At 33.5% G+C, this 26,189-nt stretch overlaps 1 protein-coding gene across 1 annotated transcript in view; it reads left to right on the top strand.

Moving 5' to 3' along the window:
- The window catches only part of LOC128674471 (sortilin-related receptor-like), a 37,152-nt gene that overhangs the window by 488 nt on the left and 10,475 nt on the right, over window positions 1-26,189 (top strand). Inside the window, exons 2-16 of the mRNA XM_053752992.1 lie at window positions 531-601; window positions 1,260-1,469; window positions 5,554-5,731; window positions 7,640-7,918; window positions 9,014-9,268; window positions 9,903-10,064; window positions 10,416-10,664; window positions 17,182-17,444; window positions 17,868-18,055; window positions 18,804-18,885; window positions 21,869-21,901; window positions 23,070-23,333; window positions 23,407-24,928; window positions 25,326-25,524; window positions 25,648-25,772. Of these exons, the coding sequence (XP_053608967.1) occupies window positions 531-601; window positions 1,260-1,469; window positions 5,554-5,731; window positions 7,640-7,918; window positions 9,014-9,268; window positions 9,903-10,064; window positions 10,416-10,664; window positions 17,182-17,444; window positions 17,868-18,055; window positions 18,804-18,885; window positions 21,869-21,901; window positions 23,070-23,333; window positions 23,407-24,928; window positions 25,326-25,524; window positions 25,648-25,772 (4,080 nt within the window). The remainder of the gene's footprint in view (window positions 1-530; window positions 602-1,259; window positions 1,470-5,553; window positions 5,732-7,639; window positions 7,919-9,013; window positions 9,269-9,902; window positions 10,065-10,415; window positions 10,665-17,181; window positions 17,445-17,867; window positions 18,056-18,803; window positions 18,886-21,868; window positions 21,902-23,069; window positions 23,334-23,406; window positions 24,929-25,325; window positions 25,525-25,647; window positions 25,773-26,189) is intronic.

Here is a 26,189-nt window from a genome sequence, read left to right as displayed (position 1 = left end):
TTTTTCTGAGGTTATTAAATATCTTAAACCGGGTTGTTATGGACTATCCCTGTTATTCATAAAAAAGTTAAAAAATACTCTTAATCTATTCCAAATATTATAAAGTACGATTGTGACGAAACATATTTTAGCTTTATGTTTATTAACTTATTTATGAATAACAGGGTATAATTCTAATATAAGTTGCATTAAAATACATTTTTACTATTATTATGGTATCCACAGAAGACCAGTTTCTATTTGATGCTTCAAGGCAAGTGCTAAGAGGAGGCCTAGTTTACCCATTATTTTCTTCTACTAGCTGCACAACCTACCCATTTACCAAATTTCGTGACATTATGTCCAGTAGATTTTGCATGAAAGAGTAACATACATCTTCACAAACTTACACATTTATAATATTAGTAGATTTTTTTGCTATTTTGGTGACAAATAAAGTATTTTATATTCTATTAAATTGGAGTGTATTTTTAATAATAGTATTACACTCAAATTTTACACGAATATGTATTAGAAACTGCTTGTTTCAGATGCGTTCCGTCACGCTAAAAGATGTTGAACAAGACAAGGTCGTCAAGACCGTCGCCGCCCACTTGAAGAAGTAAGTAAAAATAAAATATCAATAAATAAAATTGTTATTCATTATATATAACCCTGAAAGGGATTCATAGGCTGCCTTCTTTTTGTTCTTATTAGATAGTATTCTTAATCAAGATATATAAAACTCTTCCGTTACCGAGTGACTGACTGACAATGTACAATCGAAACTACTGGCCGTAGGAAGCTGAAATTTGGCATGTAGGTTCCCTGGGAAGTGTAGGTGAACACTAAGAGAGGATTTTTGGAAATTCTACCCCAAAGGGGTGAAAAAGTTATATGAAAATTCTACACCATTGAAGTTAGTGACTTGAAAATTTGTAATTTGGTTGTTTCGGGCTAATAGTATATAAAAAATGAAAGAAAAAATTTATGTGCTCAAACATTATCAGTAGTACCTACAATACAGTACAATATAGGAACAAGAAATTATTAAAGGAAAATGGTCTCTGCTCACTATATGTTGTGGCGTGAGGTACGATGTGGATGCAATAATATTGATATAGTTGTATGGTGACTGGTTGCTACTTTTCCTATATTAATGAAACAAACTTTTCCTATAAAAAAAACATACTTCAACTGCTTAAGTAAAATGTTTAAATAATTTGAAGACATGATTCTGAACAAGACAGATTCTGATTGAAAATTATTTATCCTTTCAGGACGGGCAAAGTGAAGGTACCTGAACACATGGACCTTGTGAAGACTGCTCGCTTCAAGGAGCTGGCCCCTTATGACCCCGACTGGTTCTACGTAAGGTGTGCTGCAGTTCTGCGCCACATCTACATCCGCTCCCCAGTCGGAGTTAAGACCGTCACCAAGATCTTCGGAGGTCGTAAACGCAATGGAGTCACACCTTCACACTTCTGCAGGTAAAATCCGCGACTGACCAACCTTTACACTGGGCCTTCACACCAGTTTTAAAATGGGGAAATAAAAGAAGTTACTGGTTTTAGAGGCAGGACCCAGTTTCATACAGGGAATCACATCAACTTGCCAAATTCATTGCAAATTCACTTCTATCACCACCACATAAAAATCATCAAGTGTAGCTTGACATGCAGTTAACTGTTTATAATGTTGTACTGTATAAAACACATCAAATGCATTCATTATTATACTTAGCTATAGCTATGTAACACATGCCTTTGGAATCTTAATATTAAAAATTGTGTTTGTTCATGCTTTCAATAAGTGTATGAATAATTTTTCTCAATTACTGAATATAATGTAAATAAATTGATAAAATAGCATCATTTTTAATCAATTCAAAATTTTATTAATTTGGGGCTCACCACTGCTTCGGCGATAGTTTAATCATATGAAGTAGACAGAGGTCCCTTGATTTTATTTTTTTGTTTTTAATTGTAGATGAATTTTACATTATAAATGATTATTGGAAATAGGATGTATTTGTATACAGATTACAATCAATCCTTTCAGCTCAGAATGCCAACTTCGCGAAATGCCAACCGCTCGCAAATAGCCAACTTCTCGAAATGCCAACTTCTCGGAATGCCAACTTCGCGTAATGTCAACTTCTCGAAATGCCAACTTCGCGAAATGCCAACTTCTCGAAATGACAACTTCTCATAATGACAACTTATAACGAAATGCAGGAGCGGTGAATGCTACCACAAATAATAAAAACAAAAAAAATGCATATATACATAATCGCAAATATCTTTATTTGTTATTTATATAATAGTACACTAGGGTCGTAAATAATTGTAAAAATCAGTTATACATACACTTTGTAACATAATATAGTATATGGCAAAAATAAATCAACTCAATAAATGTCAACACAAAAATAAACAAATTATTATTTTTTATACAATGACAGTCTTAAGTAAATAACTTTTCTAAAAAAACTTGGTAAGTCCAATATATTGTTTTCCAATTGGTTTAAATATCTTTTATATTTCTTATCAAAAGTAACATCTCGAAGTCTTCTTTTATTCCGTACTTTTTTAAATAATGAATCTGAAATCCGTTGATTCCAGAATTTAGCTTCTTTTTTAAGTTTGAATAAAAAATCATACAAACTATGACTTTTTCCCATTCGCCCATTTATACGTCGGTGCCACCCTTCTAACCCATTTCATAATGACAACTTATAACGAAATGCAGGATTCACCGCTCCTGCATTTCGTTATCACAAATAAAAAAAGTCTAAATATACAATATTGCAATATCTTTATTTGTTATTATACAATCATCACGGGATCATCGCCGCCATCCTTGTAACATTTCACCCCTCTAAGGTAAAATTTAGTTTTTTTTAGTTTTTTTAATCTATTTTATGTCTGCTCAGTTTTGTTAAGCAGCAACACATATATTACAGGAATAATGTTCACCTTATGCAATATCGCAATATCTTTCTTTGTAACATGTACCTAACTATGACAAATCATTATTTTATAATCTACACATTGCCTCATGAACTGTTGTTTGATCATTATGAATATAACCTATTATAGTTAAGGATATTATTATGGTGATTATTTTTAATATCAATAAATGTCAACAAAAAAAAAAGAATTATACTTTCGTATTTTTATAACAATGACAGTAAAAACTAAACGCAAAATTTTATATAAGATTGTGAGGGTAGTTGTAAAAAAATACACAGGTACAATATAAAGTATTCGTCTTTTAGTGTCTTCATTTATAATCATATGTCACATATTAAAATCATTGTTTTGCTGTTGCAATGAGGAAATAAATCAGTTTATTGTGTACCGTAATTGTTATTTCATAGAACAAAATGAACTGTGAGCTGGAAATTATCAAGAATCAAAAAGGTGGATTATTGATGATTCGTGGTAATGGACATCGATATACTAAAAATAAAACCAATGCAAATGGTACTACATTATGGCGGTGTGTTAACCGTATTTGCAGTGCCTCAGCTACACTTGCTAAGGATAATCAAAATATATTACGAGAATCTGCCCATATTTGCGAGCCGTCAATGGTCGTGAATGAAGTTGTGAAGAAAAGAGAAGAGCTAAAACGTGCTGTATGTGAAGATTTAGGACCGGTCCCAAAAATTGTGGAAGACGTTATGAAAAAGTTAAGAAAAGATAGTAAAAAGGATGCCGATTTAATACCTACTTTCAATACGATGAAGGATTCATTATATCGAGCACGGAAAAGATTTTTAAATACTGATCTATTGGCTCACACTACTACACAAAGTATAACTATCCCACAAGTTTTGGCCAAAAATTTCTTGGTGTGTGAAGACGGTGATCAGGAAAAAATTATTGTTTTTTCAACAAAAACAGCTCGCAATATTATAAATAGATCTACAGGATCATTTTTTGCTGATGGTACGTTCAAAGTCACCCCGAAACCTTTTTACCAGTTTTATGTTCTTCATTTAGATCTCAATTCCGACAAAAAAACCACAAACATTATTCCTGTAATATATGTGTTGCTGCCTAACAAAACTGAGCAGACATACAACAGATTATTTTCACTAATCAAGCAAAATTTTGAAATTGATATAAAGAATTTTAAATGCGATTATGAAATCGCTCAAATGAATGCTGTATCTAATATTTTCCCAAACGCCAAAATCAGTGGATGTTACTACCATTTTAACCACGCGGTGTGGAAATATTCCAAAAAAATAAAACTAAATTCTACTTCAGAGGGGCGAAATGTTACAAGGATGGCGGCGATGTTCCCGTTGTTACCTGAGAGTTATATCTCCGTAGCATGGCGTCATATATTAGATAATGCCACAAACAGTGAAGAAGTGACTCGTTTTCGCCGCTATTTTGAGAAACAATGGTTTCCAAAGTTGCCAGCGTCCATTTTAAGCTGTGCGGGTCAACGGCATCGGACCACAAATGGGTTAGAAGGGTGGCACCGACGTATAAATGGGCGAATGGGAAAAAGTCATAGTTTGTATGATTTTTTATTCAAACTTAAAAAAGAAGCTAAATTCTGGAATCAACGGATTTCAGATTCATTATTTAAAAAAGTACGGAATAAAAGAAGACTTCGAGATGTTACTTTTGATAAGAAATATAAAAGATATTTAAACCAATTGGAAAACAATATATTGGACTTACCAAGTTTTTTTAGAAAAGTTATTTACTTAAGACTGTCATTGTATAAAAAATAATAATTTGTTTATTTTTGTGTTGACATTTATTGAGTTGATTTATTTTTGCCATATACTATATTATGTTACAAAGTGTATGTATAACTGATTTTTACAATTATTTACGACCCTAGTGTACTATTATATAAATAACAAATAAAGATATTTGCGATTATGTATATATGCATTTTTTTTGTTTTTATTATTTGTGGTAGCATTCACCGCTCCTGCATTTCGTTATAAGTTGTCATTATGAGAAGTTGTCATTTCGAGAAGTTGGCATTTCGCGAAGTTGGCATTTCGAGAAGTTGACATTACGCGAAGTTGGCATTCCGAGAAGTTGGCATTTCGAGAAGTTGGCTATTTGCGAGCGGTTGGCATTTCGCGAAGTTGGCATTCTGAGCTGAAAGGCAATCAATGTGTGTTCCTGTTTCTTTCAAATAAGTGAACCAATTTTAATGTTATGGTGGTTCTTAGTAATTCATGACAAATGGGTTAAAAAGACCTAACAGCCAACTCTTGGTTGTATGTGTTCATTCGTGATCAAAAATATTAATTACATTACTTAGAAGTATTGTAATGTAATATTTTGATATATTAAAAAAATAAAATTATTAATGCAACATAATTATTACGCCTTCTTTATTGACTTGTTACCAGTATTGTTATGGGGTATATTAGATTTTATGCAATTATATTTTTTTATTGGGGTTCATTATATTTTATGCTTTTGTTATACGACGTATTATAATAAATATTGTGAAGCTTAATATTGTGATACGTATTATAATAAATATGTGGCATTCAATTAAATAAAAAAAATAAAATTGTTACAGATCATCAGGAAGCATTGCTCGTAAAGCTCTACAGGCCTTAGAGGCCCTCAAACTGGTTGAGAAGGTTCCAGATGGTGGTCGTATTCTCACAGTGCAGGGCAGGCGTGATCTGGACAGAATTGCTGCTCAAGTCCGCCTAAAGGCGAAACAACAGGCTAAGCAGAGTGTAATTGTCCTCTAATTCTAATAAAAGCTTTAAAAATGTAAATTATTTTTTAATTTATTAGCGTTTACATCTAGCGCGGCATGTCAAGGCCGTCTGATTAGAATTGAATCGAGCTCGGCGATTTGTAGGTACTAGTTTCCAAATATTTAGGGAAAATACCTATAATAAGAATAAATTATTGAACATTTCAAACTATATGTTTCGAAACTAACAAAGGAAAATCATGTGTTTATTTTCATAAGCTACCAGAGTAGCGCCAATAAAGAGATTGTAAGTTAAATTACAAAGTGTGTAGGAGCTTTGCAACATGGATGTAAATAACTCATTTAGAGGAAATTTAAATGTCTTTTCCTCTGCCGCTTTTGTTTGTTCGCGATAAACTTAAATATTACCGTACAGACTTTTGTACAGTGATTCTTGAGGAACGTTTAGGCTTATAATTAATTTTGATTTTACCCGAGCGAAGTCGGGTCGGGCCGGTTCTTTCGTCCATTGTTTCTTAGGAAGCACATAAAGGTCAGTCACAGCACAGCCGATTGAAAACTGAAGAGCCGGAGCTCCATATACTGTTCTGTGTTGTGAGCCAGAGGCCGGAGTGCAAGGAAATATTGTTGTTCTGTGCCGGAGTGACGCGACGCCCGCCAGACAATGGAGAAATCTTTAGTGAGCCTGTTTGGGTGATGCCACCCACAGTTTTACGTCTGGACTGACGCGCAAAATTGATCGTCAATGCACAGCTTTATTTACCTCAATAAGTTAATAAAATAGTTTCTCCTAAAAAAAACATATCGATCATTCATTGATCGATCATTATTGCCTCATTCTGACTGTCCTAGCGACATTATTGCATGGAATTAGTAGGTAGGTACTCGTTATACCCACAAATTCCATGCATTATTGGCAGCCTTGGTAGGTATATTATTGTGTTAGCTATTCGTTGGTGAACTATAATATCGATCGGTAATACAAAGTAACAATATTAGTACCAATGTGTGACGCAACAAACTCAGTGTTATAACTACAGTAGTGCAACAACTAAGTGATTGTTTCACTCAGTTCCACTACCTATCAATGTGTTCAAAATTATCGATGGTCACTTGCAATAATATCGATAGTATCGAGAATAACTTAGAAGAGCTTTGAGCATTCATAGTTAAGTTTTCTATCGATAGTAGTCTTATCACTGTCATTGTTATAGTCCTATCATGGATAGTAGATACTCCGTCGGAATACCTAATGATTCCATGAGTTGTATTGATAGTATCCTTTATTAACTATCAAAAGTGACAATAGTAACCTCTCGATTGGCTTCACACACACTTGGCTTAGCTTCACAGCATTGACTTCACAGGCATCACTATCATGCTATCACTGAATCATGAATAGAAATGCTATAACCAAGCAAGTAGTGGTGCAGAACTATCGTTAGTTGCAATATGCAATAGTGTATCTCTACCAGTGGCGATTCCTCTAAGTTGGCGAGGTTGATGCTGCCAAACCAAGTTTTGAACAAAATAAGAAGAAATAATCATTCTATTATTCGTAAACTTTATTTAGGCGAATAGACTTCATGTTCAAATAATTCAACATTTTAATTCAGGAATCGCAACTGGTATCTACTATTACAAATCAATACTATCAATAATATTGCTCTATATCAATAGTATTGCACCAAAACCGGCTATCGATATTATCGATAGTATTGCTTTTTCTCAAACTGGGAAAATAGTCTATCACAACGATATCGATAGTTGAATGGCAACACTACAAGCAAACGTTGCTGACTTCATGGAGTCCATCCGTGATTCGTCAAGAACATAAAGAATAGATAAGAACAACAAGGAAGGAGCGACCGCGTTCACTCACTTCACTCAGTCATTGACTCAGTCATTCAGTCAGTCGATTTAGTTTTGATGTATCTATGTTTGTGTATGGACATGCAGTGATCTCAAAATGTTGTTAACGTTTGGACGTTATACGGTGTTAATTCCGTTAGTGTTTTGTGTATCATTTGCTATTAGCTTGAGGCATTATGGTACTTCAAGTGGGACCCTATATGTTGCGGAAGATTTGGCTGAAAAGACTCACCAATATCATATAGTAAATAGAGTTGGTGAAGTGGATAATACACAAATAGAAAGGAGAAAACGTGAAGCGGCCCCGTCGCTTCCAGCTACACAGAAAAATATAAGTACATGGGTAACGATTCATTTCCTTATTAGAATTCATTCGCTCCCCTTTGTTGTATTTATTTTTATCACTTCACCCATATCATGTAGAGATTTGTTATTTACCGTTATCACGCACCTAGTTGGTGGTTATTAGGTCTATTTTTGATAACGGCGCATCTAGATTTTGCCTTTCTTCTATGAATAAATTTAGTTCACGCTTTAGTGCCAAATAAAGTTTTCTTAGAGGTGCATATTATGCATAGTCATGCAGGTGCTCGACAACTTTCCAATGTTTTAACGTATTTCATGATTGATCTACCTACTTTAAGAATATTATATTTAACTATATATAGGTAGTATCTTTACTGCATATTTTCATTATTTTATTATTGACTTAGTCCTAAGTTCTATTCATGTTTTAGATACCTTTTTTTGTTTACATTTGGACTGGACATATGTTTTGTTGTTAAATGTATATTGATAAATGACACATGTTTTAACTCATAAAAATTGCATAATACTTGTTTGTTTACCATTAATCATCAGGTTTTTTGAATGTAACCTTTGGCCATTCCTATGGATGGATAAGGTGTTTGGGCCAGAACAGAATACCTGATCTCACCACCATAATATTTATATTCATACGAAGTAAAAATGTTTTACTTTGTATGAATATAAAAATATTTTTCCAATTATTATTAGACCAATAAGGAAGCCCTTGGTATTAATTACCTAGCAAATCAACATCGATGATTGTTTCTCTGAAACCTGGCAGAAAAAGCTTTTCAATGATTGAGAGAGATTTATACTAGTCTGCATTTAGGAGTGACAATTATTATTTTGTCTTTGAACATTTTAAAAGATCAGAAACATATTTTAAAGTTTATATTTGTAAAGTAGATTTCACATCTTTGTTTTTAGGTGACGTGAATAACATATGACACTAGTGTTAGCTTGATAAGTATGCTAACACTATACAGATAAATTTTGACCATAGCTATGTATGAAAATTTTATTTACATAGTTATGAACTAGTTTTGATTACACAAGAGAATACATTAAGAAAGAAAATATTTACAAAGTTAATAAATGCCATTAATAATAGATTCTTTTTTTTAAACAGACAACCCACCTTAATGACAGTCACCAGCAGCTCATGGTCCACTGGGTAGGAGAAGGGTCAAATGTCATCATTTGTCTTGCCCGGGATTCTGTGCCCAGGCCAAAGGGAGGAATCTCACCATCAGCACTCTTCATATCTTATGATTATGGCAAGAATTTCACCAACAAAACAGAAAGCTTCCGACTGGGAGACAGTCCTGACAGTGGATATGCCCAGCTGGATAAGTTCTTCAATCACCCCAAGTATCCTGAGTTTGTAAGTAACAAATCTTTGAACACAAGTAAAACATAATGCCATCAAAAACATGCTGTAAAAAACCCAAGTCTCGCAGCTCAGTTTTTCCAAAGTTGTAAGATCCATGTTACCAAGTTGATTAATTTATTTAGTCCCTACTTAAGGGACCTTAGTCTTAAGTTATTATCATATCAACATTAAAAATCTTTTACTTTTAAATAAATAGATCAACTTGGCCATAGCTTTTTCTTTGTTTTACTTGAGGGCACTGCATGCCCCCTGATATGGCCCAACTATCAAAGTCATAAAATTTCATGTTGTGATGAATACAATAAGGAACATTGAGTTCTATATGTATAAATGTTTTTGCAATCTAAATTTTTATTTTACCTTGACCTGACTTCTATTTTGAGTTGAGATCTAAAAATACTTGATTAAAATAAAAAATTAACACCTTAAAAACAAACATCTCTGGTTTGTAGTTTTTTTTACCTTGATCTTGTTATTTTCCTTATGGTGATGTCAAGTTTTTTTTAATACGCATCTTTTTACACACTTCAACCAATACAAGTGTCTGTTTGTCTTTATTCAAGTCTTTTTATCTTGCCTTTAGTTAGTAGTCAATAAATCACAACTTTTTATTTTTCCCTCATAGTGTGTGTTTGTCGACTCAACGAATAAGAAGCTGTACTACACTAGCGACAATGGGCGCAACATCCATCGGACTGACCTAACATTCCACCCGAACGAGCTGGCTTTTGACGAGGAGTTGCCAGACCGATATGTTATCCTGGATAAAGTTGGCCCTAACAGGATGGTAAGTAAAGACATTAGATTAACGATTGCAATTAAATTTTGTAATCTCCGGAAAGGATTACAGATTACACAAAATCTTGAAAAAAAAAAGAATATTATTGTAATCTGACTACATCAGTTGAGAGTATTTTTCACAGATTCCTTGATTACTTTGAAGATTACTTTTTACTAGCGGCCCTGTCATGCCTGGGCCAAATGTCTTAATGTTCAATCGACCTCGCGCACCATGGTGCGATCATCAATCAACTAACGCCTTGGTTGCCCACCTTGGTTGGGTGGACAATGAACTTAGCGATTAACGATTGTGTGTTCTCATGTGTATTTCTCACTTTACTTAATCTATTTTTTGTAGCTATATCTCACGCTGGACGGCGGGAAATCGTTCAAGATGATCCAAAACTACGTCAAGTCGTTCTCCTGGTCATCAGGACCAGGGTTCTCGAAGGTGTTCTATGTGGAGAGGTGGAAGCCAGATGGCACCAGCACCGTGTTCCGGGCTAATGACCCCGCTGACTTGGGCAATGCCAATGTGCTCTTCGAGGAAGCTAAGGATTTCCAAATCAAAGGAGATTTCATGTTCGCCACTAAGGAGTCTAAAGAGGTAAGTTTTTGTTGCAATTTTCAGGAAATCTTTTGTTTAACTTTTATTTTAGTTAAATTTTAGACTTGCGACCTGGCTACAGACAGTTATGTACTATCCGTAGATAACTTATATTTAGGCAACAAGCTGTTGCCTATGGCTATGCCTGTGTTAGCAGGTGTTTGAACTCAGGTTATTGATTATTCCAAATTTTATTTAATACAATTTAGCCGGGAAAACGTGACAGACAGATTTTCGCATTTAAAATATTAGTATGTATAAAAAACTGAGTCCAATCAGGCCACCAGATTTTCATCAGATCAGAGGGCCATCTTTTGCTATATGCATTAAAAATAATCAAAGCTAATAAAAATAATTTGTTGTTAAATAAATTACCGCTGCTGTGAAATTCCGCGATTAGTTTATTTTTATCAAAACGGGCAATTTGAATAGTTAATTATCCTGAATGGTGTACACGCATATTCAATGTTATGGTTGTAGGTGTAGCATACTGGAAAAAAATAAAAGCTGATAGATTATGTTGTTACCAGCAAGATACACAACATGACACATATGTAACCTAGTTTATCTTACTCATATGAAACTGTTTTTAGGTGTGTTTGATTTAAAAAAAAAATCTATACTGAAATGCGAATGTCTGTCTGTTCCGCTTTCACGGCTAAACCGCTGTACCGATTTCGATGAAATTTAGCTTTTTTCAAAAATTTACCCCCAAATAACTATAATGAAAGGGGGTGAAAGTTTGTATGAAAATTGTGTCTGTGCCGCTTTCGTAGAGTAATTCACGCGGGCGTAGCCGCCGGCAAAAGCTAGTATATAAACAATTATTTGCATAAATTATGAAATCTATCAGTCAGTTTCAGTTTTTTGTATTAGAACGTGATGTATAAGTACCTAAAGTATACTACTTAATAAAAACTATGACGATGACAGACATGATTAAAACAACGCGGGAGTCTTAAAACAGCACCAGTAAAATTTACCCATTTTTATATTATAATAATGCCATTTTATAATTCACGTGAGGTTGATATTATCTGCTCCAAAATTAATATCAATCTCAAACCCAACTAATATTATACATGCGTAATTAAGTTTGTTTATTTGTTTGTTATTACTTCTTGGAAAAGGAAAGGCTACTTTTTATGCGGCCGTGAATGCGGGTCCAAAGCTAGTGAAAAATAATAGGGAACAATCTATAGATGTCATAATGTCAGAGAGCAGCACTAAAATAAAATATAAAGTAAACAGCGTAATTTGTTATCAACAAAGACAGTATTCCAAAGATGATATTGACTTGCGTGCCATGGCAACGAATGTTTTGTTATGTTTTGTATTACTGCCATCTACGCTGAATTTTGCGTCATGTTACTTGTAAAATTAGTAACCTGAAGAAAATTACTTACATTTACATGATGAGGATTCTATTTTGGAAAAAAAAACTCAAGAATGATGATGTAGTCAATTAATAACACAATTAAACTTTATTGTTTAAGCTAGAAAGTAGGTGAACACTATTACGTAAAAATAGTTGATAATTGAGTGCTGTGAAATGGCAAATCAGATTTATTTTTTGTTTATTGCTTTACATAATGTATATGTATAACATTGTAAATCATAGCTCTTTCATCTCGTTACAAAATGAACACAATGTCAAATATTAAAAAGATAAATTTATTTTTATCATTGCGAAATAGTGACGTGGCAAATCAAATTATGATAATAGGTACGTGAGTCACGTAGGGTTATTGATTATATTCTTGTTTATATTCCTAAAGTCTGGCATCTAATACAAACAAAGACTGTATGTTCGTGTACTGTATCTTACTGATAAGTTCTTTTGGACAATAAGTACATAAGTATGTCTTATCTAAATGTATTCGATCAGATATACTTAAGGACATTAGGTATATTGCTCTCTTTACTTATTAAATTGTGAATTTATGAAAAAAAAATAATGCTAGTAATCTACCGCGACTGGTTTCGTAAATGAGCAACAAAGATAAAAAAACTATTCGACTTCATTAATGTAACAAATATTTAGTCTATGAGTTTTAAAATCTTCTAAGTGGAGATGTTGTGGTGAAATAAAGAAACATACCAACACAATAAGCATCCATTTGTCAGAAGGAGAATAACAATCGCAGCAAGGAAGTTTCTCAAGTGAATAACAAGACAAATTGTGAGGCTCAGTCGTCCTCTCATTGCATTTGTATGTTTTACAACTATGGGCGATTTCAAATGATTTACACTGAGGTTTTCCTCAACTCCCATTTAATTACTATTATTAAGTATTTCTCTTATCATATTTTGGATCATTGCAACTCAAATCAAATATTTACGAATAATTATATCAGTATTGATATGGTTTTCACAATAGGTAATTTAAATAATTTATGATATCATTTACACAGCGCAGTAACTTACTCATATGGATATTTAAAAATGTAATGAATACTCTTTATATTTGCCAATAATATTATTTAGTTGGTACCTAAGTGTAGCATTACAAGTTAATATGCTTAGCCTAGCATTTCTGGATGTTGTTATATGATACTGAAATGATACCTGTAATACATTCCATTTTCTCGGTACAGTACTGAGTCATGTCATATATCTATTAATTAAAATCAGCACTGTAAGCATAATATTTTTTCTTAGCTATTTATTTAATGGCTAATAAATGTAATAAGATTACTTTCATCTAGCTACAGACTGACCTACATAATATATCACGTTTAATTTATGTAACACGCCTGTTAATTGCGGATATGTGGTTCGACTTGCTCTTATTACAGCATTTGTAAGCAGGGGTAAATAAATACTTAAAGCATTAAGTAATGACTTTTTTCAGTGTTATAATTTAGCCTATTGCAAAAAATATGATTCATCTTAGTTTGGAGTTTTGCATTTTAATGACTTGACTCGTTTTGCTCTGTTGTGTATCAAATTTAATCCATTTCAGTCCAGTCCACTATATACCTACTATCCATAAAAAAAGAACGATGAACATTCGCATCAAATGTTGCATTTAAATAATACTTGTAATACTAGAATTCGTCATTATTAAAGACTATATTTTCTCGAATGCGGAGTTATCCAAACAATGTATAACACAATAACAATGAATTAAATAGTATTGTGGTTTGAATTGGATCACATTGGGGCGGTAATCGAACCCGCTTACTCACCGCCACGCAACGAATGATCCGTGTCATAGTGACTAAGTATGAATAATGTTATAATTGAATCAGTTTATACTATGTCCCATGACGATTATGTTTTATTTCGCTTTTTTATTTGTAAGTTTCACATGTAAATTATAAGTTGTGATACAGATTTTCGTATTTTTTACTCCTTTTATAAATATAATATAGGTATATAGGTATCTTTATTTTATAGACTTTTTACATTTGACGGCCATTTTAATTTTATTATTCTTAAAGAAAAATTTTTTACGTAATTATTACGTATAATTGTTATAATATTATATCCTCCCCGCTCTTATTGGTATTTTTTTATGTAATTACACATATTGAACTTTAAGATAAGTAGGTAGTTGTTGACATTTAACTTCTAAGAACCTGACACTTTTACTGACCTCGTGTCAACTCGCACTTATTCAATTTATGCAAGTGGTGTGATACATGTTCAAGAGTTGCAGTAGTATGAAAAACGCAGACGGCAGACTGACATCCACTTAAATTCACAGATTAGTTCAGATCAGCTTGTATATAAACTGTGATCAAAATGATTCATAAGAATTAAATCCTTTGGATTTCTGGTTTGGCTTAGTTTTGATTTTTTTTATCACAGTATCATTCATGTCAATATCTTGAAATAACATATGTTTAATTGACAGACAGACTCAGTGTCAATAGTCATATTGAATGACAGTGATTGATTTTATCTCTTTATAAGAGGTCTCTGAACTACTATTTCAAACAAAGGTTCAGTTATCTTATTTATGCACTTGACAAACTACATTTTTACACACATATAAATTTTCAAAAATAGTTTCGGTACATAGCCGAAATTATTGTCATAGCAGTGTAATAAGAATTTACATACTATATAATAGTTTATGCTTATGAATTTGAATTACAAGTTACTGTCTATTTAAAGTTTAGTAGTTTCCAGAAAATAATTTTAGTGTTAGATTATTGAGAGTATTATGACCAACTACAGATACGATATCAGATAGATAGATGAATTCTTTAATAGACCATTTACAAAGGAGCCAAGGTTTTCAAACATAAATGAGCGCAAAGGCGGACTTTTCGCAAATGCAATTCCTTCAGTCAACCTTAAGTGGAAAGAGAAAGAAGGAAACTAAGAGGGTGCAATAAACTTAATAGCATTAAATTAATTAATCAGAGGGGAAAAACAATATACATATAATAAGTAAATAACATAATAACGATATGTAGAAAAAATATATAAACATTCAGACAAGAGTAAATGTCGTTGAAATTATAAGAAGTATAACAAAACAAAAAATACAATAAAAGACACTTAACACAACCAGAATATAGACTAATGAGTTACTTATTGTTATACGAAGGAAATAAGTGCCGTTGTTCATTCATTGGTGATGAAGGGTAAGGTCTCAGTTACAGTTAAACAGCAACTTGTAACAGTTTTTGTTTGGCCTTTAGACACGAGCATGTAATTTTAGCCGAATGATTACTAGGTAATATCGAATTCTTAACACAATATGATTATTTTGGTAGCTATAAGCAACATGCTTTTTCAGCTTCTCGGGAGTAAAATAACAACAACAATAATTTTATTTCAGAAATATATTTATAAAAAAAATATTTATTTTCTTATTTATTAATTAATTATTTATATTATTTTCTAAACTCTCAGTTCACTTATAAAGAACCTTTCTGCATGATAGGGAATTGTCTGTGTAAAAAATAAAATGTACAAATTCATTCACATAATGAAACAAGATAATCAAATGTCACTTTAATTGGTAAATTTTTAAATATGTATGGTCCTTAATTAATGACCCGAGGTCAGATTTGGACAGTTGGTAGATCATAAATTTCTCTAATAACACTAAAAGCTACTGTAGTTCTAGAATGGTTGTTATGTATGTACGTACAGTACATAAGAACCATTGTCCAATTGCACATGTGTCGCACATCTTGTCTGTAGGTATACAATTCTTAGAATTCAGTATGATAATGTACCTATTTGTCGGAAATGTTTACAGACTCCACATTGATTCACTTTGCATAACATTAATATGTATAGACGGGTAGGTAATATTGACAAATATATTATAATATTGCTTGTTCTCCGTTGGAAACTGCTGTGTTGATTTCTATGCGTCATATATTGGTCATGTACATTATTTCATTTATATGCTGAGAATTAATTGCAATCGATAAGTAGAATATGATAATAGGGTCAATACACTTGTGGAAAAATTCGAAAGTGCAATTCTTTTTAAATAATTCGATATGGAGAATGAAACATATGCCGCACTGTAACAGATTCTATTGTTTTGTTACTATCTAGAGGTCGTGTACTATGTCAGGCGTCAAATTTAATGACTCAGTATTTGATCATCCATTATTTTGTACCAAACATGTTTTTGATAAATTTGTATATATATATATATATATATATATATATATATATATATATATATATATAAATTTGTCAGTGCTTGTACAATGTTTTAATATAATGTTTAGTTATTTGTTGTACGAGATGACTAAGGGATAAAATGTCTGTCAACATCGTATTCATGTCCGAAGAGAAAATTACATCCTTATCATTTACGGTTTATTTTTTTTAAGCAGACTTGTTCACGTCGTTTTTACAGGAACCTATGCAACCGCATTTTGAATAGGTAATGGAAGGAATTTTTGAGTAGAAATAATAATTTTGGACAACTGTCAATTCTAAAAATGTTTAAAATGATAATATATACCTAAAGCAAGTTTAGTTACATTCTAGCGAGACTAATCGAATATCTAAAAATATTTCTTTTGCAAGGTCAAAGTGAAGTCTAGAATCTGAAGTGCTAATTTTAAAGCATATATTTTGTCATTGAACTCGGCCTCTCCACTCAAATGTCAGACTACAAAGAAAATGTAGGAGAAACAATTCGAAAAGAGAAATGTATTAATTTATGTTACTCAGGAATTAGCTTGTAGCTTTAGAATTATGAACTCTGCTGGTTTAGGATATGAGTTAGTGTATATTGGTAAGCTTGATTGTTGACAGCATTCTCAAGTAAGTAAACAAAAGTGTTGTGTGGTGGAAGTTTTTTTTTCACACACTAGTTTTAAGTCGTTGTTTCACGTCAATAAATGATGTAGGTACCTGTTTTATCTATATATATATAAACAATTTTGCATTTGACAGATATTAATTAGTTTAAATTTTGAACTCAAAATTTGAACTAATTAATATTTGTCAAATGAGTAAAGTAAATTCTATAAATACTTAATTGAAAGATATATTGCATTTATTTCAGTGTCAGTTTTTGTTACAGCGGAATACACTGCACTTGTACATATCTCACCAGCGTGGGCCATTCTACAAAGCGGAGTTCCAGACAGAACTCCACCTGAGGAAGTTCCACATAGCAGACGTGACAGACAAACGTATATTCATCTCTGTTATGCACACAGACACGCTGGCACATCTGTATGTGTCCGAGATAAACAACGATTTCACACAGTACAACTTTGTGTTGAGTTTGGAAAAGATTTTGTGCTACTTCCCAGAAGGAAATTGGAAAAACAGCTGGTTGGAGTAAGTTTTATTTTTTACGAATATTTAATGTAGTTATAAATGGCCAGGATGTGTCATAGTCTCGTGTCTGTCATGTCAAGTCATATAAAAATATGTTGCTTTGTTAATGTTGCTTGTTTTATCATACATACAAATAGACCAAATTCTGGAATTTAAAGAATTTAAAAATGCTGTATGGATTCTATGTTAGAATAATGTATCAAAATAAAGAATTTAAAAATGCTGTATGAATTCTACAATTTACAATTCCAAAATGTGACAAAGAAAATACACTACAATTAATTATCGTCGTTAACGTATACTTTGTTTATTCATTGCTCATGTAGAATTTTGAATTATTTCGGAAAACCAAGGATGAAAAATACTTTTAATAAGAAGTTTTTTATTTCAATTATACTTAAGTTTCTAATGATTTCCTTTTAGAGATGTCACTGAAGATCCATTCACCGATCTGTACCGAGTGGAAGGGCTGAAAGGCATCTACATCGCCTCCAAGGTGGGCCCTAAAGACGTGGAGCGAACCATCGGACCTGAACACCTGGTTTCCGTGATCACTTTTGACCATGGTGTCACGTGGTCACCTATCAATCCGCCTACTGAGGATGAAAATGGTAGGCAAAGACTTTTTTAGAGATTAGCGTAGATCAGACCTTTCAATTAGGTACCTATATGTCGATTTTTAACGCACAAACTATTAGCAAGGTTTTGATAATTTAGCTACAAGCGAAAATATATACTATTACTTTACTCCGCTGGCTCAATGACTTCAAAGTGGATCTTGGTCTCCGAAATGAGAGAGCGCTATATATAGAATCTTTTGTAAAAAATATATGGTACTTTATTTTATAAATCTCTAAATAAGCCTCGAGAGCGCAGATGACGTTTCGCACTGCTACTAAAAAATTGTGTACTTATCTGCAAAATAATGTGCAGCATTATATGTACCTATCAAACCCAGGAAAACATCAATCTAAAATAACTTTGAATATGTTTTGAATACCTTCATTATCACAGAAGTGTTTATCATTATTACTCCGATTCTATATAATAAGGGGCCGCTGTTTATTCCTTGTTTATCGCGTGAAGTTAACAATAAATAGTTATGATTATTTATATGAGAATTTAACAACAGATGAAGGTAATATTGATAATGACAAATATTGTTTATGTTTTTACCGATGCATAAAAAGATATTACGTTTCACTTTTGCTTTGGGTAAATGACCCATACAAACTTGAAAAATCTGAAACATGTTTTTTTTTAGTCGTACGTTAACTGAATTTTAGAGTGGGACCAGAGAGTGGCCGTACTTTATGTTAGTACTACTTATACTGTGCTGATACTAAACTTTGCTTCTAGGAAAACCTCTGAACTGCGACGTAAACTACCAATGCAGCTTACACTTGTGCCAGAAGTTCAGTCAACTGTATCCAGTAACAAGGTGAGGATTATACGTAAAGTATTAGGTCCTGTCCGCACTGCGATTTTTAGCGCGATTTTATACACCTGATAGCGCTAATGGAAAATTAGTGCAAATGTCCAGCCAACTGTGAGATGGTTCAACATTATTATTTGAATCTGACAATGACCTGATGTGTCATGTTGTTAAATAATCGAGAATGGACAACACTGCATTGGAATAATGATGAATAAAAAATCGCGCGGGCAAATATCCAGGGTTTGATGCAAATTGAACTATGAGCAACGCTGACCACGCTATGAAATATAACGATAGATGCAATGCAGTGCTTCGTTTTTTTCCGCGCGGTGAAATATCGCAGTGGGCATAGGGCTTTAATCAGTAACATATCTGATTTGCCTTGCTTTAATGAGTAATACTTAGATGATGTAAAATGATTGTGAAGAAATGAATAAGACTGATTTAACAAAGTTAAAGACAAGGTTTTGTAGCTTTAGTTTGCTAAGTTCAATTACCTATAGGTGTGCGACTTATATAACTGGCAGTTTAGAAACAATAGCAGCTATGAGTTGGTTGTTGTTGCAACATACTTGATAAGAAATAAATGGCGTGCCTGCTGATCTCACATCGTCATGACAACAATTCTAAAAATATTGTACTTATTTAAAAAATGCACCTATATGGGTTGAATCGTCATCGCGATATACTAGAATTCGATAAGAAACGCTATTAATGGCTATTTTAAAATTAATATTTTGCTATTTTTAAATATTTATATGCGCCGGAAAAATAATTTATAAATCCTTCCTTACATCTTCATCCTTACATCTTTATCCTTACATCTTTATCCTTACATCTTTATCCTTACATCTTCATCCTTACATCTTTATCCTTACATCTTCATCCTTACATCTTTATCCTTACATCTTTATCCTTACATCTTCATCCTTACATCTTTATCCTTACATCTTCATCCTTACATCTTCATCCTTACATCTTCATCCTTACATCTTTATCCTTACATCTTTATCCTTACATCTTCATCCTTACATCTTCATCCTTACATCTTTATCCTTACATCTTTATCCTTACATCTTTATCCTTACATCTTTATCCTTACATCTTTATCATTACATCTTCATCCTTACATCTTTATCCTTACATCTTTATCCATACATCTTCATCCTTACATCTTTATCCTTACATCTTTATCCTTACATCTTCATCCTTACATCTTTATCCTTACATCTTTATCCTTACATCTTTATCCTTACATCTTTATCATTACATCTTTATCCTTACATCTTCATCCTTACATCTTTATCCTTACATCTTTATCCTTACATCTTTATCCTTACATCTTTATCATTACATCTTCATCCTTACATCTTTATCCTTACATCTTTATCCTTACATCTTTATCATTACATCTTCATCCTTACATCTTTATCATTACATCTTCATCCTTACATCTTTATCATTACATCTTTATCCTTACATCTTTATCCTTACATCTTTATCAATTGATCGTGTGGTTCCTGAGGAAGGTTTAGGTATAATTTATTATGTTTTTACCCGAACGAAGGCGGGACGGGCCGCTAGTATAAAATATGCAAGGCTATAATGCCTGCAGATTTAAATGGTATCGTAAATGTTACAAACGTTATTACTATGGTTTACAGAACAAGATTGTAATCGAAATTGTGATACAGCTGTTGTACTTTGAGCGATATGAGATATATTATGCATCGATTATACACGTATTGTCATAAGCTATGCTATTGTCTATAAATGGAATTAACATATGTATGGGGTAACTATTGTGTAGTAAGTAAATACAAATTAATGTTTGAGTTTCCTCATTATTAACGTTTACATTAACATTCACATTAACGAGACAGATAGTATGTCAACCGCACCTCTATATCCTCTGCGTAGAACTTTATGTAATGGCAATAGCGGCGGATTTGCAATGATTTTACATAGCTTGATGTACTGTTGACTGTAGTTTGGTAATGTGTTACCCAGTAGATGTGCACCTTTTAAAACAGCAAATTTAATTGCACTCACACAATAAATTGACATTTACCTACACGAATATTTTCCTTATGTTGGTGGCAGGAATCTATGCGTCCTGCAACCAATATTTAAGGAAAAGTAATTTATTTACATGGGATCGTATAATTATATACAACAATGGCTAAATATACAATAAAATATTATCTTATTATATATATAAATTTTTACGTCTTCACGCTCTATTTAGTGCCAGAAATAATTTTAATATTAGCTCATAGATTTATTGTTGAGGTTTACGCACGGTTATACAAATGCATGTGCGGCCTACCTAAGGTCGAACCGCTACATAACTAATGTAAAAATTATACATACATACTCATTGAATTTCAGTAATTGACGCGATATTATTTACTCTTGTATTATGTGATTCCTCATACCTAGTGTTTACATTGTGCCTAATACAGAAAACATATCAATTTACGCTACATGTGTTATATGTTTTAAGAGTTACATCGGTTTTACATTTCGACCTAAATATCTATATTCCAATGTAAAAATAAGTTTCATGTTACTTGTGTCATCAATCATATTTCTCTATTATCTGCAACGAAAATTATTGTTTCGAAATAACTCGAGATTTTATATTGGTAAAATATATATCAAACATATTATTATTCTCTATAATGCTGGCCTTATGATGTTGGATGATAAAAATGATAATTTTGATTTAATTGTACTAATTACTTAGACAAATTGTAGCTAAATGTATTTGTCCTTCAAAACGGCATCGATCACCCTCATCTATAATACTTTTTATATAGCTTTATTACGCGTATTTACCCAACATCATCAATCATTTAAGAACGTCTTTTAGCCTGTGGAGCTGCCTCCATTTTCATGTGTCCTCTCCCATGGATTTTACCTCTATTATATTAGTGCAGTAGTATGCAGTAGTATGTGACGCTCACGGTGTAAATTGTTGCAGCAGTCCTGGAACAGTGATAGCGGATGGTGTAAGGTATGAGGTAGACTAGGCGCGAACACGCTATGCCTGCTTATAACGCCTACACATTATAAGATTTTGTGTGTTGTGTTTGTATTCCCAAGAAGGGTTGACGTCGTGCGGCCGGGTGTAAGCCAACTCAAAATTTCAAGTTTATTTGATGCTGACTGGTCTTCCCGTCGTCACATAACATGAGAATGTTTAGGAGAGAGACACAGATTTTGTCAGAACTGTTCAAGGGCAAAGGTTCCTTGTCCTTGGGGGCAGGAAGGTTATTGAAATTTTGATTGATTAATGGAGAAAATGTAGTATGTAATCTTTCGGTATAAACATTAGTCTTTTGACTATATTTGGATAAAGATTTATCTTGCCTTCTACGTCGTAATCTGAAATGTTTGTATTTTAGCCTCATCAATTTCGAAATTCTCATATACGTATATTAAATATTTAGTTTATTTATTGTGTAGATAATTATTTTTATTTCAACGCGGAGTTCGCACGCCAAACCTTGGGTTTTTGTATATTTTTTGTCCTGCCATCGAATAACATGTGTTAAATATTGTAACAAGACACAAAGCACACTCTTATAATGTGTAGCTAGCATATAGCGTGGTATAGCCGATGTGTATCAATGTATGAACTTGTAGCTAACAGATATCGCGCACTATTTTCTGCATGGAGTGTAGTGATATTTTTTTACATTTTATTTTTGTTAATTTGTGCCACTACATGCAATTGCCTCCATCCATGTGTTGACACAACAAGTACATGTAATCAATATACATTGTGTATCATCATTGGTGGAGGTTATGTTTAGGTGACCTATTGACTAAAAAATCGTATATAGTTTCGTACAGTTACTTATGTTTTGGTATATTTACGCAGATGTTTATATTTTTTATGTGAAGCCTTTGTAAAAAAAACATAGTATGTTTCGTTTATACCTAAATAAGGGGTGTGATCTTGATGCAGGCAATAATGAATGATTGCTGGCAAGGTGAATTTGGTGAACATATTCGCTGAATTTTATTTTGTAGTTACTTTATTTTACTCGTGTTTGACATCCCTGTTTTATTTATTTCCCTATATTTCCTTAGTTAATAAACCATCTGCTTTACTTATGTTTATCAAATATAAATAGATGAACCCGAAATTATAGAATAGGTACTTCTGTTCTTTTCAGATCTGCCAGCATTATGAGTTCAAAGTCCGCGCCAGGTATAATAATGGCGACAGGTGTCATGGGCAAATCCCTTAAAGGGATTCCCGGGGTGTACCTCAGTAGGGACGCTGGCCTTACCTGGAAGAAGATCCTTAAAGACTACTATTTCTTCAACTACGGAGACCACGGCGGTGTATTAGTGGCCGTCAAATACTTTAAATCTAGAGGCGAAACAAGAAGAATCCTTTATTCGACTAATGAAGGCATTGAATGGAACTCTTATCAGTGAGTCATTATTCCTATATAATTAATTTATCGCCTGTTTGATAGTGTTTCAAATGACTGCAATTGTTTGTAGGTTCAACGCCGATGACCTTCGGATATACGGGCTGATGACCGAGCCCGGAGAGAATACTACGACATTCACTATGTTCGGATCGGCCAACGACCAGCACCAGTGGATAATCATAACAATAGACTTGAGAAACACTTTTGAGCGTAACTGTACCGCGGACGATTACAAATTCTGGACGCCATCAGCGAATTCATCGGTGTCATGTGTACTAGGTGTTAGAGAAACGTTCCAACGTCGTATCGTCCATTCGAATTGCTACAACGGGATCGATAACAACCGCCCGGTCAGCAAGGAAGTCTGCGAATGCAGTAGACGCGATTACGAATGCGATTTCGGATTCAAGCGTTCTGGTGTCGAATGCGTCTTTAACAAGTCTTCGAACTTTGATCCTTATGCCATCCCTGCTGATTGCCGTCCCGGAAAAACTTACAAGCTTACTAAAGGTTACAGAAAAATAGATGGCGACACTTGCTACGCTACTCCTTACGTTCCGTACGCTCCCGACAACGTCCCGTGCCCTATGGCTGAGCCCACTGAATTCCTTATCGTCGCTTTGAGAGACAAAGTGGCTCGTATAGATTTGATGGATAATTCCACTGTCATTCCAGTAACGGACCAAAAAAATATTGTCGCCATAGAATTTGACATGAAAAACAACTGTTTATATTGGGCTGATATAGATTTAGATAGAATCTGCCGTCAATGTTTCAACAACGGATCTGCCTTGGAGGTTATTGTCGATACGGACTTAGCAAGCATCGAAGGAATGGCCCTAGACTGGATATCAAATGTGTTGTTCTTTGTAGACGGCACGAGAAAGAAAATTGAGGCGATTAGAACAGATCTCATTAACGAGGGTAGGATGCGAGTTACGATTTTAGATCAGAAAGCTTTGTCGAAACCGAGGGGCATAGCAGTCCACCCTAAGGCTGGTTATCTGTTTTGGACCGACTGGGACAGAAGTAATCCTTCGGTATCTAGATCAAACTTGGACGGCAAAAATGTAAAGAAACTATTTACTAAGCCTATAGTGCAATGGCCTAATGGGATCACCATTGATCAGATGTCTGAAAGAATTTACTGGGTCGATGCGATGGAGGACTACATAGCCAGCGCGGACATTGATGGTCAGCACTTCAAGAGAATTCTGTGGAACGACGAAAGGGTTTCCCATCCATTCGCTGTAGCTGTTCTGAAAGATAAAATGTACTGGGACGACTGGAAAGCGAGGTCTATTTTCAGTGCGGATAAAAACGTTGGTTTGGATGTTTATACGATCAACAATTCTTTCACTGGTCTGATGGATATGAAAGTGTTCGCTCACTTTGTGCAACAAGGTAGTAACCCTTGCAGCGGTAACGACCATCACTGCGATTCTCTATGCCTGGGCGGTCCGAAGGGGACTTTCAGTTGTCTATGCCCAGATGGCTTTACGATGACAAATGGAAAGTGCATGTGTCCATTCGGTGAGGAACCTTCGGCGAACATGACGTGTCCAAAACAACCAGGAGATAAGTGTGGACCGGTAAGATTTTTTGTATTTGATATAATATTAGCATTTAATTGCGTTTTGCTAAATTTATTTTCCACAAAATTTTACAAACATATCAATGGTTTAAAATACTAAATATAATGTAGGACCAATTAATTAAGTTAAATTGTATTTGTGTTAATAAATAAATAAACAAAAAAGAAATCGATAATTGAACCAAAAGTTTTTATATTCGAATGTTCGTTAAAACCAAAATAGATTTGTGTAACATTGGGAATGTCAATTTTCTTTATAGTAAGCAAAGTAAAAAAACTTATGATTTAAAAATCTCTAAGAACCGAAACCATTTTGTATTCCTAGTTTTGTACTGAAATCTACAAATAAAATCTAGATGGGAGCACTTTAAGAAATCAAATTTGCAATTTCGCAGAATGAGTTTGCGTGCAAGACCGGCCAATGCATCGTATCTATGTGGCGCTGTGACGGCAACAACGACTGTGGGGACATGTCCGATGAACTCGGCTGCTTCTGCTCGCCTCCCATGATCGCCTGTGACGATGCCCAGTGTTACTTCCCGCATTGGAAGTGCGACGGCGATTATGACTGTAAAGATATGAGCGATGAGAAAGGTATATTCAGATTAAATTATAAGTAAAAGTATATTATATACTTTTGTGACTTTTCTTATTACAATTATCCGAAGTAACAACTTTTTTATCATATTTACTGTGTACATATGTATTATTTAACAGATTGCCTTCAACACAACTGCACCGCGAATCAGTTCCAATGCGACAACGGTCAGTGTATCGAGAAGAAATGGATGTGTGACGGCGACAACGATTGCAAAGATGGCTCCGACGAACGTAACTGCAGTGTGAGTATCTATATTTTGCTTGGAAAATCAATAAAGCAGAGCAGTTTCTTTGGAACGAGCTAATCTCTGCTTTCGGTCTAATATGGTATATTTTGTATGTGAATGATAGCTACTCGTTTGTCTACTTCTAATTTTAAACGTATTATCTTTATTATTTCTCAAGTTATTTGAAAGCTAATTTTATTCTCACATTTCCTCGTACGTATGTTCCTATTGAAATAAATAAGAAAACTTATATCCGAATTCAGAATTAGAAATGTTTATTTGCCAGAATACACTACAAAAGGTTACATCAGAATAGTTTCATGTATTCTCTCTATTGCATATTCCGCACGGCATGGAGTAGAAGCTGTACGTGATAAACCATATCAATAACTATAATATATAATACACAATTTCTCATTAAAATTCGTATAA

The sequence above is a fragment of the Plodia interpunctella genome, chromosome 12, assembly GCF_027563975.2.
Source record: "Plodia interpunctella isolate USDA-ARS_2022_Savannah chromosome 12, ilPloInte3.2, whole genome shotgun sequence".
NCBI classification, from domain to species: domain Eukaryota; kingdom Metazoa; phylum Arthropoda; class Insecta; order Lepidoptera; family Pyralidae; genus Plodia; species Plodia interpunctella.
This window is presented reverse-complemented; position numbering and strand designations above follow the sequence as displayed.